General features: G+C 43.7%; 1 protein-coding gene across 1 annotated transcript; it reads right to left on the bottom strand.

The window, feature by feature from the left end:
- Positions 1–1,422: 1,422 nt before the first annotated feature.
- Positions 1,423–18,264, bottom strand: PPP2CA (protein phosphatase 2 catalytic subunit alpha). The gene is made up of 7 exons (XM_084268793.1): positions 18,008–18,264; positions 5,628–5,837; positions 4,957–5,130; positions 4,327–4,416; positions 3,642–3,803; positions 2,793–2,911; positions 1,423–2,170 (listed from the first exon to the last, which is right to left on the bottom strand). The coding sequence occupies exons 1-7, from the start codon at positions 18,107–18,109 to the stop codon at positions 2,098–2,100; spliced, it is 930 nt and encodes a 309-aa protein (XP_084124919.1). The 5' UTR covers positions 18,110–18,264; the 3' UTR covers positions 1,423–2,097.
- Positions 18,265–19,386: the final 1,122 nt, after the last annotated feature.

Genomic DNA, 19,386 nt, shown 5'->3' on the forward strand with positions numbered 1-19,386 from the left:
TGGCCAACCTCTAGCAGAGACACTGTTTTTTCAGGTCACAATGCAGGATTCTCAAAGAGCTCCTCAAACAGCCACCCAACCTAGGGGGAAGTGCAAGAACCAGAGCCACCTGCAACATTCGCACTTGACTACTTGCAGCATTCATATACAGACAGAGCCCAACTGCACTGACTGCTCCCCCCAAGCAGGGGATGAGTCACGCCAAGCAAAGCACCACAGGAAATGGGGCAAAGTCATCACTGGTGAAGGAATAGCGTCAATTAAGGCACCAAGTTCTATCTACAGAAACATTTACAGAGAATGGCAAGCAAAAGGAATTGAGAGTGAAATACTCTCTACAGCAAAGGAGGGTTTTTTTAATAGTGATCAAAGCAAAAGTTCCTGAGATACTAAAAAAAGACGCTTTGGATGCACTTATTTTTAGTGCACGCTTCTTCCCACAAGAGATCAAACTGCAGCAGAGCGAATGCGCTCCAGAAGCCATTTGGAACCCAAGCTACAGGATGAGGCTGAATTTTGGCTGAAGAAAAGGAAGCACCCACTCAAGCCCTTCAGAAAAGGGATGAAGTAATGCTGGGTGAAACACATCTTCTTCACAGGTTAAGAGAATTAAGCGGTCCTCCAAGCAGAAAAGCAAGGGCACCCCAAAATGTGTGTCTGGGACCAGCCCTCCAGCTAGGTGGGACATTTGCAAAGTTACTGTTTTTTTCCTTAGGGTAAATAATAATAAATTAAAATGAATATCAAACCTCTATGCTGCTGCAGAGTCTACATTATGCCCAAGGACTTTCAAGTCTCTTCAACAATACGAGTATTACAAGACCTCTATCAGCCAGGTAAGCCTCTTTAAGATGTGCCCAGTGAAGTTCCAAGCACAAGCCTAAAGGAGGCATAAAATTTAAATCAGGTTTAAACAAAGTAATCAGGATTCAAATTATGAAATAAATTAGGAGAACGGAAAGATTCTAACAAAAGGCAACACAAACCACATAGCACTGTTTTTAAGAATGGGAGCTTGGGCCATACACATAGCACTAAGTTTCATATTATTTCCTTTAATACATTGAAAACTGGTTTTATTCTTAGTCTTTCAGAAAATGACTTTAAGCATTAGCACCTACATAGTCAGTAAGTCAGATTTACACTTTTAGATGTGATCCTATATTCTTCCACTTCTGAGTATTTCAGTAGAGCCCACGAGAGAAAGTGCAACACGTCAGCACTGAGTGAGCTGTTGTCACAGTGACCCACCAGGCACCTCCCCGGGTCAGAATTCCAAAGGTCAGAGTTTTCCAGCACATTCCAACCACCTCTGTTGTACTTACTGGAGGTGGAAATGTCTATGGAAGTTTATAAAACCCATCCAGCTCCACATCAGTTTATTATACCACAGTTGACCTGAGATGCAATTAGGATTTGACATTTTTCCATACTTAGTTCACAAGTTTATTATGAAAAACACTGCAGCTCTGTTCTGCAGTAACATTGCTTTACAGAAAAAAACAGTTCTGTTCAAAGTAATTCACTATCCTTGAACAATTACAAGGGACAATATGGTAGAGCAAAGAGTGGAAAAGGGAACTGAGTGCAGACAAAAAAAAAAATCAATACAATTAAATTAAACAGTATTCCCTGAAAATAAAACAAACAGTTTCAGAACAAATATGAGGCCTTGGTACTTACTTTAAAAATGTTCTTTAAGCTTCAATGATTGTTTGCTGCTACCCTTATCTACAGTCATGCTGAATAAAGCTATAGCTAAATGGAAAGTTAATGTATTCACGAGGTGTTAATGTCTACATCTTATTATTTGCAGTCTCTCAGAGAAAGCAAAAGTAACTACAAATAGCGCTATGCCAGAAACTGGTTTCTTGACCAACAATGTTGCTTCAGCATGCAATGAACTGGGTCATTCTAAAGTGGTCACAGTTGTTGACGACAAGAGGCTTTTGTATTTGAATATGGCACGTCTTTTGGTCCATGTGAAAACAAGTTTGAATGTTAAATATTTTCTGACACTTTGGAGTTACTGTTGCTCTTCCCATTTTCTTTAGGTCAACATGGTTCATGGCAATACTGTACAGGTCTAAAATCTCTTTACAGGAAGTAGTCTGGGGTACGACGAGTAACATGCGGTTCACCTCTACGTGGTGCTGGATCAAACTGCAAACTGAAAAGCAGAAATAATACTGAATAAACACTCTGTTTACATCCAAGGAATGTTTTACATGTCAAATACAGTAGCAGCAGTCTTAAAATTGTATTGTCAAGGGGTTTTTTTCAACCAATAAAGTCTTTTAGAACAAGCGTTCAACTTCCTCCACACCTTCTATTGGAATGTGTCTATAATCCCCATGTCTTAAACTTCTCTCACAATTAGTACTAAGGACTGGAGAGAAATTAACCTTAGCTTAAAACTCAGATTGGTTAAACATTAGTGTGCATTTAGAAAGTTAATGCCTCAATAATTGTCAAAGGGGGCAGTCTGCACTACCCTTCTGCCTTGTTTACTAGGAAGGCTGATGCTGAGGTTAGAACCTTGTTAAAAAGCTGCCACCCTAATGTCTGAACAATCCAAAGATTCCCAACGTCTCTTGCCCTACACTGACAGGAGGGCACTACCTCAGACATGACAGAGTATCCCTGCTCTCAAATGCCATACACTTCACCTCTCAAAGGCATACAGGGAAAAGCCACACACAATCCTTTAACAGTATAATTAAGTGGTATCTTGCTACAGCAACCACCCTAAAATCCCAGGCAATGTCAATCTCATTTTTAAACATACTTACAAGGAGTATTTTAGAGTATCATCAAGTTCCATAATTGCAGCCTGGTTGCCACAACGGTAACAATAGTTTGGAGCACTGAAAATTGTTACTACATTCCGATCATGGCACCAATTGTACCCCTGGAGAGGAAAATAAAGTCATTACAACAGGTAAGTTTGTTTGTTTGTTGCACCATATAGAACCATCTCACTCCTAAATGAATTTTTAATGTGCCTGAGGCATTTGTAATGTATTTCAAGATTAAGGCTGTATCTCTTTTCTTGAATGAAAAAGGGTAAAAAGGAATTTCAGCTTTCATATCTTGCTTCTTACTAATAAACATGAGCTAAAAATATGTTTAAAAAATCAGCAAGAATTCCCCACTGCATTAGCGGTTACAGAATTAAAACACCAATTCTGAAGTACACAATCTATTCCAAATCTTCAGCTGTGAGCACCAAAACCAGAATCCAGACACACATTTAAACCTCCTAACTGACAGGATAACTGAGACTAAAAGCAAAAACATACATTCAAGGTTAAAAGGAAAAATGCATCTTTTTTTCAAGGTGCACATTTGCGTGGGTTTTCTTATCAAGGGACTCAGCATTTATGTTAAAGAATCTTTTTACCTACACAGAAATGTGATACCACACTCACTACTACAGTCTGGTTTGGGGCATAACGGTCAATTTTCAGAAAGGCAGCAAATATAAAGGCTAATGCCCTGTCAAATTGAGAAACTCCCTTCCCAGCACACAAACACTGCTGGAATAGAGTTTCTGGAGACTCTCAGCTGGATCACAAGTGACATACAGAGGACAGCATTAATGGAAGGACTATGCCATCCAAAGTCTGTGTTCTTCTTACCTCCATTACCAACTGATGAGCTCTGGAAACCAACGTAAGGCCATTAGCATGGTTAAAGGTTTCTGAAATATCCTGTCCAAATGTATAACCTGCACCTCGAGGAGAAATTCCCCAGCCACCACGATCATCTGGATCTGACCATAGCAAGTCACACATTGGACCCTGTGAAGAGATGTAGAATGTGTTTCAGAAACCAAATGCAAACCAAGAACAACAAACCACCAAGAAAAAAAAAACAAAACCCTCAAACAACCCAAAATAAAACAACCCAAGAGATAAACAAGTGAAAAAATCCCATCCCAAAACCCTGTACACACTGTACCCCTGTGCAACTTCCTGCAGCATTTAAGACTTAAATAAAAATACATTAAAGTAAGATGCCTATCAACTACAACAGCTGGAGCAGTGAACACCTGAAGTTCTTCATTCAGGTAATATTTTCATGCACATTGTTCTCACCTCTGAGATCATTTAGTGATACCTGTTCAGACTCCAGGCACACTAAAATGTTTCTTTCTCCAGGCAAGAACATGCCCTTTACTTTTCCTTTGAAACACAAAAACAGGCAGACAGGCACTTTCATATTGCTAAATTGTTTTGAATTCCATTTTCAGCCTGTGAACTCAAATACCCAGCCTGTGCTGACTCACGAATCCCACACGTTTAGCAAATGATTTCTCAGTACCTCATGAGGAACTTCCTGCAAGCGATCAAGTGCTCTGATGTGATCCAGTGTATCTATCGATGGGGAGAGGCCACCATGTAGACAGAAAATCTGAAAGAGTTAAATATAGGAATATATAATTAATTTTCATTAACTGTATCAGTGCAATTATAATTTTTTTAGTATAAATTATTAGAAGTAATATAAATTATTGGGGGTGTTCAGCCTGGAGAAGAGGAGGCTGAGGGAAGACCTTATCACTGCCTACAATGACCTGAAGGGAGGTTGTAGAGAGGTGGGCAATGGTCTCTTCATCCAGGTGACAGGTGATGGAACAAGGGGAAATGGCCTCTAGCTGGGCCAGGGCAGGGTCAGAGCAGACGTGAGGACAACGTTTTTTACTGAAATAGTTGTCAGGGCCTGAAACAGACTGCCCAGAGAAGGAGCTGAGTCACCTTCCCTGGATGTGCTTAAAAAAAGGGTAGATGAGGTACTAAGGGATACGGTTTAGCATAGGATGAGAAAGGTTGGACTTGATGATATTAAAGATCTTTTCCAACCCTGTGATTCTGTAAAGAAAATCTGGAAGACATTCCTTCCCAGCTGAGAGCATACAGCATTAGCAGCTCCCTTTACAACTAGTAACCTTACCTGGCCATCCACCAAGGCAGTTAGAGGCAGGTAATCGAAAAGGTCTGTAAAGTATTTCCAAACATTTGCATTTCCGTACTTTCTTAAACATTCATCATAGAACCCATATACTTGTGTTATTTGCCTGCTTTCATGGTTCCCTCGAAGAATTGTGATACGTTCACGGTAACGGACCTAAACAGCACAGAACAGAGGCACTGAAAAATGTACATCTTCCAAAAATCCCCAGAACTGACACCCTTCACCCACCCCGTCACAGGTCAATAATGCAATAAACCCAAGCTCTTTTTAAGATGAAGATTCAATTATAACCTTTGAGAGAAATGATTAATTAATCCAAATCTACAGCTGCCAAATGCTTGAGATTAACAATAAATTTCATTCCTTGTTACTAGAGCACTTCACTATAGTTGTGCATTAAGTTGATCTCTCCAAGGAAATTTTTAAAGACTGCTACTCAAGCAAGTAAAAAACAAATACAGTGGTTATTTAAAAAAATTTCATGCTTGGACCTGAACTTCCAATATTTTTTTTCAGAAGTATCTCAGAAAACAAAACTTAAGTCAACATTTCCATTTTTGTGGCTGTAATACTATAACAGACATTAAGTGTAGCCAGCACAGCACTTACATAATTTTACAGAGGATTGTACAACTGAGAAGAAAAATTACCTTAAGAGCTACAAGCAATGTGACTGTTTCCACTGAGTAATAACCTCTGTCAACATAGTCCCCCATAAACAAATAGTTTGTGTCTGGTGATTTGCCTCCAATTCTGAAAAGTTCCATGAGGTCGTGAAATTGCCCGTGGACATCTCCACAGACTGTGACCGGACATCGCACCTCTTGTACATTAGATTCTTTTGTCAGGATTTCTTTAGCCTATAAAACAAAACAAACAAAAAAACACACAAATTGTGAATTTGATTACAGTCATTTCATTCAAAGCATGCTCTACTAACCTGCTCTTTTTATGAACTCTTGCCCCATCCTTGTCCAAAGTGCTTAAGTTCACTTAAGTTTACTTAATTTTCTTTATGCAACCCTGTGCTAGTACTAGAAATTCGGTGTTTTCTTCCCCTCACTGAGGAAGGTATTTCAGAATTAATTTCCAGCGTAAGAAACTTCAGGCTTTCTACCAAAACATTTCCATTAAGCATAAAATAACCATCGCTGATGGAACTGAAGAAGTTTTGAAGTATTTGGGAAAATTACATCTAAAAACCATTCCAAGGTCTTCTCTCCAATCCTCCAAAAGCCTGAACTTGGACATGGCCAAAACCAAGACTCTCCCATGGCAGGGCAATCACAGCCATAACAAGAGCTCCCAGTGAGTCCTACACTTCCAACATCTCTACATACAGCTCTGAACCAGAGGCAGTCTCCTCTACGAAGCAGAAGCAAGAATGTCGCTACCACGGATACCATCCAGTGGTACCAGCAATCGCAGCACAGGTGGATTACCCACAGAAGCTTTTCCAAGTAGTTTTGTGTTTAAGCAGAAATTTAAAGTTGTGTCTTTATAAACTGAAGCACAGAAACATCTTTGTCATCAGCATTTCTTCCACAAAACTGCACACACGGAAGTTGCAAAGGCCATTCATACAAAGCACAAGGTAAAAATACAGCATGAGGAAGGTAACTTTGAAATAACAGAACTGCTTCATCCTATCATCATACTCCCAGTTCTTTTTTTGTTCTTAGAACAGTCACCAAACACATGCCATGATAATTTCCTAAACCAAGAGCATATTAGAAATATAAATAGCAACAAGTTTACCAGTTGCCATCTACAAAGACTTGAATGCCTTTCCACTGCCAATGTTCCTATTCAGAAAGGATCCCTGCTTTAGCTCATTACCAGGATGACAGGGGAACATATAAAAACCTCTATTTACCCACAGTGTCTACAATACTTAGAGAAGCAGTTCAAATGCCACCTATGCACAGTCCACACTGAACCCAAAATATTCCAAAGCAAACACCAAGCAGTGTAAGAGAAAGACTGAAGAGCAACACCACTTCATTTTAGGGTCACTCCTTTCACAAACCTAACCTCACAATTAGAAAGCATACTCATCTTTGTGAGGTTTCTGCTAAGCAAAGAAATATTTGAAACACTAGAAAAAAATGCATCACAATCTGAATATCATTGTATTTTGAAAGGTGGGGAAAGAAACATTTGAAATGAAAATCTAAACAGCCTATTAAATACTGGGTATTGACAAGCTACTAAGAAACCACAGAATACACTGAGCTGGAAGGGACCCATAAGGATCAAACATACTGCTGTGTCCAAGTTTCCACCCTATTTATGAAGCGATGAGCTAGAAAGCAACTGACCTCCCTGCCCCAAAAGCAGTCTCACTGTCCTGTACGTTGCCCAGGCTAACCACCACAGTCACCACTTCAAACAAGAGAAGTGCCAGCAAGGCAATGCTTAACGATGGAGATTCAGCATTTCATTCAGCACTGGAAAGAAATGCAGTCCTGGTTAAGTAGCCTGCCTAACACTGAGCTTCAGGTATAACAATACAAGCAACACAGTTAGATCACTCTGAAGACATATTTACATCAAAAGTCAATCTCATATGACAGTTTCCACTCGTGCCGTGCCTAGTACTAAAGATAGGTCATTGTTGGCTTGTGGTAGATGCTAAAAGTGTAGATTTATTTTAAGATATCTTGACTCAAGTTCATTTTAATGCAGTGACACTCACCGGATGTTTTGAAGGTGTTTTAACAGCATTGGCTGCCTTAATTCTCCTTTTGACAGAGAACGCTGCGGATATTTACAGTGTTCAATATAAAAGAGCAACTCTTCATTTTAAAACGTTTTCTACTGAGTTATTTTCTTAACACCCTGGAAGCATTACACAAAGACCGCAGCATTCATTTTTCATCAAAGATGTGCAACGATTATGCTGACTGAGATTAAGACGACGCAGTTCTCAGCAACAGAGGCGGTGCTGCCTCAGTTTCTGCAACGTTAAATCACTCAGATATGCATGTGACCAAACACGTAGGTAAGTCAGACAGCTACTCTGATGGGAAAAGACTGTTCCAGGTCAACTTGCAAACAGCAATCTCTACTGAAAGTCTGCAATGAAGTGATGCTGCTGCAGGGATGTCAGCACTTCCACGTTTTGAACAGGTTTCATTAAATCCTGCCTCACAAACTGCTTAGTCCATTTACAGTCTTATGTCCCATAGCATTAACAGCAGCATAAACTGCAGTGCTTAAGCAGTATACACACCTCTACTAAAGAGCTTCAACAGAGCTGAAGCGGAAAAATACAACACCCTGAAAACACGTGGTCCATCAACCATGCCCCAAATTTCCACATTAATTCCTACAAAAGGGTAAAGCAGAAATTTTTTTAATATACAGTAACATAACAAAACCAAGGTGGTAAGACAACAGCACAGTTTCACAATTCCAAGTTTCACAAAGATAAGCTAACACTAATATTAATGAACAATCTGTGCCCCATCTTTGTACCAGACCACACACCACCCTGGCTCCACTCCCTCTTTACCGACCCCTTCCCTGCGATGACACTACTTGGTCTGCCAACTCCCTCCCTGTCCATCCCCATCAAACCACCTAAGGAGGGGGAACGTGGACAAGCGAAACAGACCCGACTCCTCATACTTCAAACAGCCGGTATCCTGCTGCCAAGGATTTCAGTGCAACACCTTTGCAGTGTTTTGACACAAACGTTTTGAAACATCCAGGTTTCATCCCCTATTGCTGGGATAAACAATTATGCAATTGTGAAACAGAATTTTCTTGAGCACTTAGCAGTGTTCTTCTTTCTTAGCCTTTTCTCAGTTCTTAATACTTCTTGGTATTAATACTTCTTATTATTAAGCCAGCCCTGTGCCTTCATTTGTATTGTACAATGTAAAGAAAAAAATTTTCAAAGATGAAGCTAAGTTCCTTGCTTAAGTTAGCAAAAACTTCACATCAAGAGCACACCTACAAGAGCCTGCCTTCAAATCAGCTTTATTATTTTTCAGCACTATACACTCAGTTTTCAAAACCAAGAGCAAATGGATACAGATTGACCGAAAACCTGATTTCAAACTGATGAATGCTAATTTTACAGGCAAGCCCCAATGAAGTCTAGTAAAAAAAGCAACACCCAAACAAAACCTCCCATGTAGCTATGAGACACAGCTATGTAAGAAGAACCAAGTAAAATGCTGTCATGAACTACAACTGCTGAGGTGGAAAGTCACGTATTTTAACTACAGTAATCTCAAAGTTCAAGCAATAAGCACATATTGAATACACTTCAGCTTAGTCATAGGGACTGGAATTCACTCCAACTTGATATCTGAAACACTGGCTTCCTCAGCCATTTCGGTGCAAAGAAGCAACCTGCACAATCCCAAAACCACCAAAACCAATATTCACTTAGGCAAGAAAACAACAAATTTTCACTTTGTTATAAAGTGGTACTGCATAAAATACAACCTTGTATTTAAGAATTAACGCATTCCTGGACTGCTGCCTATTTTCTCAATGGCCAGCTGAACAGTAAAGCACTGTTTTGTTGCCTTTGTTTACAAAGCACATCATTTATGCAAAACATTGTTCTTAAAATACAAAGATCACCTTCATTGCTTTAAGACAACGCAAGATCAGAGGCTGAACTCTGCATTTTATAATGAATGGCCAGGGATAAGAATTTAAAGAACCTGACTGACCAATTAAGCTACTACCATATGATTTTAAGAACTTCTGTTTTAATTAATGTGATGCCAGGGATATGTGTATGCAGAGTTCTCTCCTGTTTCCGTCTGCCTGTACTTTTATTCTAGTGCCACTGAGTGAGGCTCAGCCAAGTACCATAAAGGCTGCGATCCATCCACTCTCTCAACTCTACACTGCAGACAAGTCAGTTTCCCTCACAAGCTGAGTGTAATCCTCAACCTCGCTCCACAGAACTCATTTCAAGTGGTCCCTTTCTGAAAAATCCTCTGAACTCATTCTGTACCCAAATTCCTTTGTGTTTCCAGCACATAGCAGTTATTTCTCAATTAATCCTACCCCTCCTTAGATCCATATGTTCTAGCAGGAGCTCTGACAACTCACACCAGAGGTGCATCTGTGCAGGCAAGAGAAGACAATAGACATTACTGTGGCTTTGTAGAATTGTGGAACAATGCTTGCAACTGCTGCACAGCAGCAAAGCAGTGCTATGATGCACTTATCAAAAAGATTATCACTATCTCAGTAAAGGGAATATAACCATTCTTTTTAACATAGACAACAGAGTTCCAAAGTCATGGTTGCAGATGGTAGTGTATCATTCTTGGCAGACCAGAATTCACACCTTCAACCCACCATGCTGTCTAGTAAAGTCTGTCTTGAGAAGCATCCACTGCAACCAAGAAAAAGAGAGAGGGGAAAAAAAGGTAGTTGTAGATAGTGTGAAGCTATTTTGACAAGATCGAAGACTTCAACCACACCCATAATTTCCTGTCATCAAGATACACAGGATGTGACTAAAGGTACAATGATCAGCTAATTGGAATAAATACTGGTTTTAGCTGGCCAAACATCATGGCCTGGAAGAGATTCCAGTTCCAAGCAAAGTCACCCATTACAGTCAGCAAGTCTTCTGTGGAGTGAATGCATTTGTTTCCTTCAATTTAAGGGTTCCTCCTACCCCTTTATGTACAGAGGAAAGAACGTGTTCAGACAAAAGGTGGGCTCACCATTTTTGAGGAAAATGGTATTTTCATTCATTGTTTGGTATTTTAAACAGAACTGGAGAAATGAGGCCTCCAACATCACCTTTCTGCAAGGGAGGTACGACAGCAGTCACACTACATACAACACAGGCAACTGATTCATGCTTAATATATAAGCAGATATAACATTAAAATACAGAGCTCCCCATTGAAATTTAACTATTTAGTATTCTGAAGTTCCGTAAAAACAGGATTTCCGTACACACAGAAAAGTCACAGCAGAAAAATACTCTTTTCCCAGGACTGAAACACAAGATCAAAGCTCTGCTTCCTCTTTGATTTTCGACTACCACCTATACCTCTGCTCCTAACCTCTTTCACTGCCAGCACTGCTGAAGGTTTAGAACCCAGCAAAGGAAAACACAGCGTGCGTGGTCAGGGTCACAGTGACTGAGGACACCTGTGCCACAATGTGGTCATTATGCATCTGTAGCCCTTCATTTTCTTGGGATAGGGCAAACAGAACTAGAAAATGAACTGAGAATTTTATTTCAATTCAGAGTGCACAAAATGAAAGTAGTATCTTATGTATCAATGACTGTTCTGTCAGTGAACAAGAACAGGCAATTAACTAACCAAAAAACCCATAAAATCCAGTCAGCTCTGTTACTCCTCAATGCACAGCAAGGGACCCTTCCTCCCAACTCAGCAACAACTGCTCCCCGACTCTTTTAGCAGTTCCTGTTTGTAGGAAGGGAGTTGAGTGAAACAGAAGTTAGCCACCCAAATCCCAATGCCAGTATTGCATCCAAGACTGACTGAGATCCCACCTTCCTGACTGAGACCCCACCTTCCTGTTCCTCCTGCACACTTTCGTCCTTCCCCCAGGAGCTCTACAAGACAGCATGCAGGCAGTAAGCTTTGGCAAAAACCCACTACTCCCTTCTACTGCAAAGCAATGACTGACACAGCTCGCAGCCTTGACAGTCCCCTCAACTTCAATTTGGAAAAATCATTAAATCTTACATACTCAGCGGAACTGAGGAGTGTTCTTTTCCCTCAGAGGCAGATTTGGGAGAAGGAAAGGGGAACTGCTATTTAAATGTCAGCAGCTGACAAGGCCAGAGAAGAAACCAGGGTAAGGGTTTCCTCTGAAAGAACTCAAGTGTCGCTATTTCGCTTCATACAAAAGATCTTAGCATCTCTGAATTAAAAGAAAAACAAAGCCTAGAAAAATCTTTAAAACCAAAATACATAGGAGGCCAAATGGCTCAGGAAATCAAGGCGCCTTCCTCTCTACATGGAGGGCCCAAGAAATACAGAAACAGAAATGTATGAAGCTGACCACTTACTCAGAGATGGTCTTCAGTCCTATCTGTAGAAACAAGCTGACTTAGTTCTGTATGATTCAAGTTGTTAAAAAAAATAAATAGGCTACACCTATTGCCAAACAACCTGTGCCTGACAGATGAGGCTGGACTTGCAGTTAAACTCAAAAGGCTTTCAAATCTTGCCCGAAGAACTCTAACCATGGTTAGGCACAGTGATGGTGATTGACTGGTATCAGGCAGGATACTGATCGATAGGCACTGCGCCTAACTCAAGAAAAGTACTTTAAAGCCCAGTGGCAAGCACATAATGCCTGTATGGGAAGGGATTTTTGATATAACTAGCAAAAAAAAATTGGAGACCTGACTACTGAGCAGTTGAGCTCCAACTAGAAATTTCTTTAGCTAGAATTAAAACTTAACATACTGCCTAAAGAAAAGGAACAGAGGGCAACAACTGTGTTACTCAATATAGGCATCCTGCTTAAGGGTCCCTAAGCAAGGGTGGAAATTCAATCACTGCTCCTTTGACTCCCCTTCACGCAGCCTTTCGAATAAGGGCTCCTCACCTCATGCCAGACACAGCCAGCCAGGTCAGGCTGTTACCCCGTGTACAGTAACCCAGGCGGCTAACAGAAGCTGGCTGAGGGGCACTCAGAGCAGCACTGAGACACGGCACACTTTCAGGTCTGAAGAGCCTGTGGCCTCACTGCAGGTATTTTGGAAAAGGGTATCAACCTACAGCCTCATCCATGTCCTGAGCCTTCAGTTGGTACAGCTCATGCAGATACTTGCTCTGGTGTTGGAGACCTTATTTCTGTTACCTTAAGCTATGCTCAAAATAACTTCTAAAACACCACAGAAATATCCTTCACTCCCATTTGATCACAACTAATGTTGCCATTAAAAACAAATCCAACAAAACCCCCTACAAGAGCACAACTCGATTTTACAGAACTCCTAGAATTGAAAAAACAAACCAAAACACAACCCACCAAACATGCTACAAGACCAGGCACACACAAGACTAAATTCTCATACACACATTCAAGTGTTGTAAGTATAATCAGGACTAGGTGAGAAGACTGGCAAGGTTGACACTTCAAATGCCTTTTGTGTAAAGAGACAGTTTCCATTTCACATTACCAACCATTACAGAAAAAATCCCAAAACCTCACAGAACACTGGGAGTGAAAGGATTTTTTTTGTGGAAATATTCAGGAACAATCTGAAGCACAGCTATTAAAATGTCACAAAAAGCTTTTCACAATAGACCTGTAACTCTTCAGAGAGAGAAGGTATAACTATGTGCACCCATCAATGCCTTGATCACTGTGTATGTTCAACTAGGCAACAGCAAAGGAGCCCTAAATCATCTTCTGGTTCCCTACAGCCCCGTATCAATTAAAGAACTGTTCCCTACACCAGCACTATGGCATGGGTCTCAGTGAGCACAGGAGGCAAGAAGGAACTGAAATGCTGTGCCTTCCAGACCCAAGTTCTTCTTCTGCCAGGGGAAGGTGTAGAGTGAGACACACAGAACTTGTCTGCTACAAAGCACCCCACACAGAAACTCTCACTAGCTGGCAGTTTTGTTGCAGCAGGTTTTTCAGTTGATTTACAGCAAGTTCAGGCAGGAACATTCAATTTTTGCACTCATCCTAGTTTGAAGAATAGTTGTATGTCGTGGTTACATGCAAAGATATGGGAATGCAAAAGCTAGCTGATGGAAAAGTCCTTGCAAATATGGCTGGGGACAGTTTAAAACATTTACTTCTGGACAAAAATAATCAAGATGAGAAAGTAAGTCCCCAACAGCAGAAGGGAGCACGTGCCTTTCTCTGAAAAAAAGCAGCAGGGCAGATGTCTCAGGGCAGCAACAGCCTAAAACACAGGAGTCACAGACATGCCACCCCTACACATTAGAGGAACTGAACTTTTATTGCAGGGTTGGGGGGGGGGGTTTGACCAAAAAGAAAGCTTCATCAGTAACATACCACCCTCCCAGAATGAAAGCATTTAATTAAGCTGAACCAGTTCCAACAGCTCACACAGCTGCAGTGGGTACATGGATGTTTGGTTAGTTCTCATCTGCAATCAGTTTCTGGAAGTCTAACTTGGAGGATCTGGCATTAAACAAAGGTGGAAGTTCTGCTACAAAAAAAAATTGGAAAGATACACCATTGACAAGGTACATACCAGAGAACAGTATGGCCCAGAAACATATTTACACTATGAAAATTAGCACTGGTGACAAAGCAAAAAGCGAATGTAACCAAGATCATTGTTACAGATCAAAAGCTGCAGGAGACAGAGCTCAAATCACGGTTTCCTGAACACTTTTATCAGCCTTTCCTTTAAATTTTTTTTGATAGTAGCACTGTCAATTCACACGTATTTTAACAGTAATTCAGCTACAGAGGAAGAGACCCCTCATCATTCTACACAGCACGTACAAATTGTCTTCTTTCCTAAAACCTGGATGCCATGTCACTTAATGCCAGACTAGTATTTCCAGGGGACACTCCAACACCTCTACCTGCACTACGTAACTGCTGAAATAACCAGTGGAGGCTCTATCCACAAATTCAACTCATTCCTTTGGGTGTTTTTAGACTGTCACCACACTTCCCTGAACCATGTGCCCCCACATCCTGTGACAAAACCCACTTACACACCACAGAGGTACAGCAAGACCATTCCCCTCTACCCTTACAAAGGATGGAAAAGAACAGCACTCCAGAACAGCATCCTTTCATTCAAAACGGCCAGTGGGAAAACCCTCACCTGGCAATAAAGGACTTCCTCTCTCCTCTGTTCAGGGACACCAGCAATTCATTGTTAAAAGGACAGACACTGCTGATGCCAAACAGTGACTTTACACTGTACATTTTGACAGGTTCTTCAGAACTTGTAAAAGCCTTACACACAGCATGCACAATTGGTCACGCAGTGACACCACATAAACAGCACAGATTAAACCTGGAACAACTTCACTGCCACTCAGAGGTTCATATTCAAATGATTTGTGAAAGTGTTATATATTATTCACAATTACAAATTATTCCTAGACTTAGAGGGTATCTCTGGCCAGCTACCACCACCACCAGCCCCCTCAGGGAACCGGGCACAACGTAAGATGCACTAAGAAAGTAACTAGGATGTATGAATGGCCACACTTAAGTATCATGTCTGCAAATAGCTTTATGTTCCTTAGGTATCAATACTGAACTACAAGAGAACCCTTAGGCTTATTCTTATTAGACAGGCACCCGCCTGCACACATGAAGTGCCAGCAGATCAAGAATTACCAGTCAGGAAGCTCATCCAAATCATGTTATGGGGGAAAAGCCCTCGCAAAGATTTTGTTTACTAGCCACAATTCTACGTGGTGAATAATGACAGTTGATACCTCGCAGGGTCTTTATCTGTCCTTTGGAACAGCAGCTGTATTTGACACAGTCCTTAATACGCTAAGCTATTCATGGAAAAATAGAACCTCTGGGTGTGATTACCTCCACAAGACAATCAAAATACGGTGCACAACACAGCAAAGTTTCTGAGGGTCAGTGCTGGAAGCATGAAAACATGTTCAAGTGAATGCTGTCCCTCGGCAGGAGGGCACAGAACTCATCCACCAACCCTGTTCTTACCAACACGCCTTCCCACTTGAGGGGGAAAAGACCACTTGATGGAAAGCTCAGGCTTCAAGGACCTACTTCCAACTCCTTGCATCAGCAACCATGGAGAAGCTTAGCTACTTGTAGCAGGAAGTCCCAGTAAATCCACCTGTAGTTATCAGCACCAACTCATCTTTCCTTAACATAAACAGCCCTGTGCCTGTACTCTGCAAAGTGCTGACCACACACCAGCCAGAGATAGGGAATTTCGGCCCAGGCAGGACATATCACGCTACCCAGAGAAACACCACCTTTGGTCTAGTGCTGGTTCACATCCACCCAACCTGAGGCAAAGAGCCTACTGATAAATGGTATTTTTCAAGTAGGCTTCTCTCACTCGTCCTTGGGGTCTCTCATCTCAAAGCACAGCAATCAGACACACAACTTTCTGTAACCTTTCCTTGTATCCACCATTATTTTGATGACAAAAATATCTGGGGAACAAAGTATTTTTGAGGAAAAAATTAAAATCACTTTCATAACAGGGATGAATGGGATCTCCTGCAAGGAATTTCTAGTGACATGCCTATTCCTCACCCGTCTAAAAAAAAAAAACCCAGGAAATCAAAAGCTTTTTCTGTATTACTCCTGCAAGGTACCAGAAAACTGTGCAAAATACACACACCCTCACTGTATTCAGGAGCCTGTACTAGCATCAGTTTGTAAATGATGGCAAGGGCAATACTCTCTCAAGCAAGCAATACAAGGAAGAAGCTGGACTGCTGTCATTAAAGACACAGGTGAAAAATAGCCAGGCAGTGACTTTGCAAGTGGCAATTTAAAATACAGGAACTATATCAAATGGTTAACAGTTTCAAGTTGCTAGAATACTAGACAACTAAAATTTGGACTCAAGCAAGAACCTGCCTAGCCAAAAAACACCGCGAGTTCTTTAATAAGTTCACAGATGATCCACTGGAAACAATTTGCTTCCAAAACAACATGCTGTAGCATTTGAAGGCATGAAGCCAAATTTAAAATATTCTAATTACTTCTGATGGCAGGTACACAGGCTTCTCTAGAATCCGGCACTTCAATCATTTCCCTTATGCCTTCATCTCTAGCTCCCAAACAGTCCACAAATACAGCTCCTTCAGTCCAAAAATGTAGGAATATGTAAAACCTTCAGTAACTGGAAAAAAAACCCACCCCACTCAGCTATTAAGTTACATCCAGAATTAGAATCCCATTGGCAAATGCAGCTGTATGCTACTAGAACTATTTTTTCCTCCTTTAATTTCCAAAAGGCAATCTATCCCGGGCTGATTTTAACTGAACTATAAACGCCTCAATCAACACAGTGCTGTAACATCCAAGTCGCAACATCTTCAACCCATCACCAGAAAAATAAATGGCTATGTGGGCTCTTAACTGCCTATTCTATGAATTCAATGAAAACCTGAACCTTATGTAGAGAAACTGACGTCCCAAAGCTCACCCGCTCCCTGATTAGTTATAAATGCGCCTGCGTTTTATTCATATCACGAGAAAATAAAATCAAAGCCAGGACACGGAAGCAGCAGCAGCTCTCATACCCTGTGTAATTGTTAGTCGATTACCCCAAGCTTTTATTTTCATAGTAACAACTGAGGGGTTTGGGGCCGCTTCAACGTTTTCACTCTATCGCCAGGTTACGGCGCTGGTTTTACGCGCGACCCCCGACACACGACGGCCGGTCAGACCGGCAACCACGGGGACGGCAACCCCCCCCCCCACCCCCCGCCCCTTCCCTCTGCCGAGGCCGGACGGGGGCGGCCCCGCCGAGCGCGGCCCGAGGAACGGAAGAGGGCACCGAGGAAAAGCCGCGGCCGGTGTAGCGCCGCCCGCCCGAACCTCCCACCTCCGTCTCCCGCCCCGGGATGGCGGCCGCGCTCGGGGGTCTCTCCCGAGAATCCCGGCAGCGGCGCCATTTTAGGAGGCGATGAAAAGGCGGGAGGCGGAGCCCGGCTCCCAGCGCAGCGAGAGGGGGCGCGGATCCGCCCGCGGAGGGGCCGTGGTTCGCCCGGCTCCTCGGCCCGTTAGCCCCGCTGGTGAGCCGAGAGCCAGCCAACCCCGCGGAGCCGCCCGAGAGACCCCGATCCGCCGACCTCCTCGCCCCGACGCCTCTTCCCGCGTCCCGCCCGCAGACCCCCCGCCTACCCAACGAAGAGACGCCGCCTCCGCCCGGCAGCTCCTTTACCCGGCTCCCCAGCCGCTCACCTTCCCAATGAAAGGCCTCCCCGACCCCGCGGGCTTCCCTCACCGTGCGCCACCTTCCCTCAGCGACCCGGCCCCCGCCCGCAGCCCCTCACACGCCAGCGGGGAGCGGCCCCACCACCGCCTGCTCGCCGGCCCTCACCTTCTCGCAGAGGCTCTTCACCTGCCCCTCAGAGAGCTGCTTGCACTCGTTGAGCTGCTCCACCCACTGGTCGAGCTCCTTGGTGAAGACCTTCTCCTCCATCCCGCTCTCCCCCTCCTCGCCGGCTGCTGCCGCACCACCCCGGAGGCCTCCGCGATCCGCGCTCCCAACAGCGGCAGTAGCCGCGAAGCGGCAGAACAGGCGGCGGGTGTGAAAGCGGCCCGGAGCGCTGCGAGTCGGACAGCCGGCGCGGCGCTTCCCGGTGCTGCAGCTCTGCCGCCCGCTGCCTCGCACCAGACCGTGTAATGGCCGCCGCTCCTGACGTCACCGCCTCAGCTTCCACTACGGGAAGGGGGTGGGAGACGCCACGGGAAGCAACGGCGCATGCGTAGTCCCTGGGTGGGACCGCGCGTGCGCACTAGCTCGGGACGGGGAGGACCAGCCCGACCGGCAGGACGACGGCGGTGGCGGCCGCGGGATGGAGCGGGGGCGGGTCTGCGCCTGCGCGGCTCCGGGCGGCACAAAGTGGCGGGGGCAGGCGAGGAGCCGCTGGGAAGGGTTGTTCCCGCCTGGGTGGTGAGGCTGGGCGGCCTCGGTCACTTCAGTGTTCAGCTGGGCATTTGGTCTGTAAGGCCGGCGCCGCGGGCTGGTGCTCGCCTCAGTGAGGCTCTGCCCTGAGGCAGGCAGCAAAGGGCGCTGCTGTGGCCAGCCCGGACAGGCGGCCTGGCCGCGGTGTACGGGAGCCGGCTGGCCGGGACACCCGGCCCGCCGAGCGTCCGCTGAGGGTTTGGAGGATGTTTGTAACCGCTTCGGCTCGGCCGCGGTCGTGCCGCTCCCTGCGGTCTTGAGTGCGGTTACCGCGTCCCTCGGGGACCCCGTCAGGGGAGGGCACTCGATGGTGTTAGCGACAAACCTTCAGCGTGAGCCCCAGCGTTAAGCATCATCTCGCGTGTACCCCCGTGTAGCGCTTGGGTTGGAAAGGCTGAGTTGTGTTTCTTCGGGAGCCTTGGGCATGTCATGCCTCGAGAAGGGAGGAGGTGCGGGATAAGCCATCAGTAAAATGGGGAAAACAGTGGTGGGCCTCAGCTCCCTTGGTGTACTTGGGCGTTTGCTTTCTACCTAAAGAAAAGGATGTCAGTGGGATTGCAATAAAATTGATTTAAAGAAATGTGTTTTCCAATCTGTAATGGATTAGGTGTGTTCTAGAGTTATTGGTGCAAGACTTCCCTTAAATAATTTGCCAAAGATATTAAATTATGAGTAAAAAAAATCTTTTCACTTAAATGTATTTAAATTGGGACAGAATGTGCCCTGACGATGCTAAGAAAAGTCCTTGATGATTTACAGATAATAGGTGTTAATTGTCTCCATGAGGGTTT

The sequence above is a fragment of the Gallinula chloropus genome (genome assembly GCF_964237585.1).
Source record: "Gallinula chloropus genome assembly, chromosome: 10".
NCBI lineage: Eukaryota > Metazoa > Chordata > Aves > Gruiformes > Rallidae > Gallinula > Gallinula chloropus.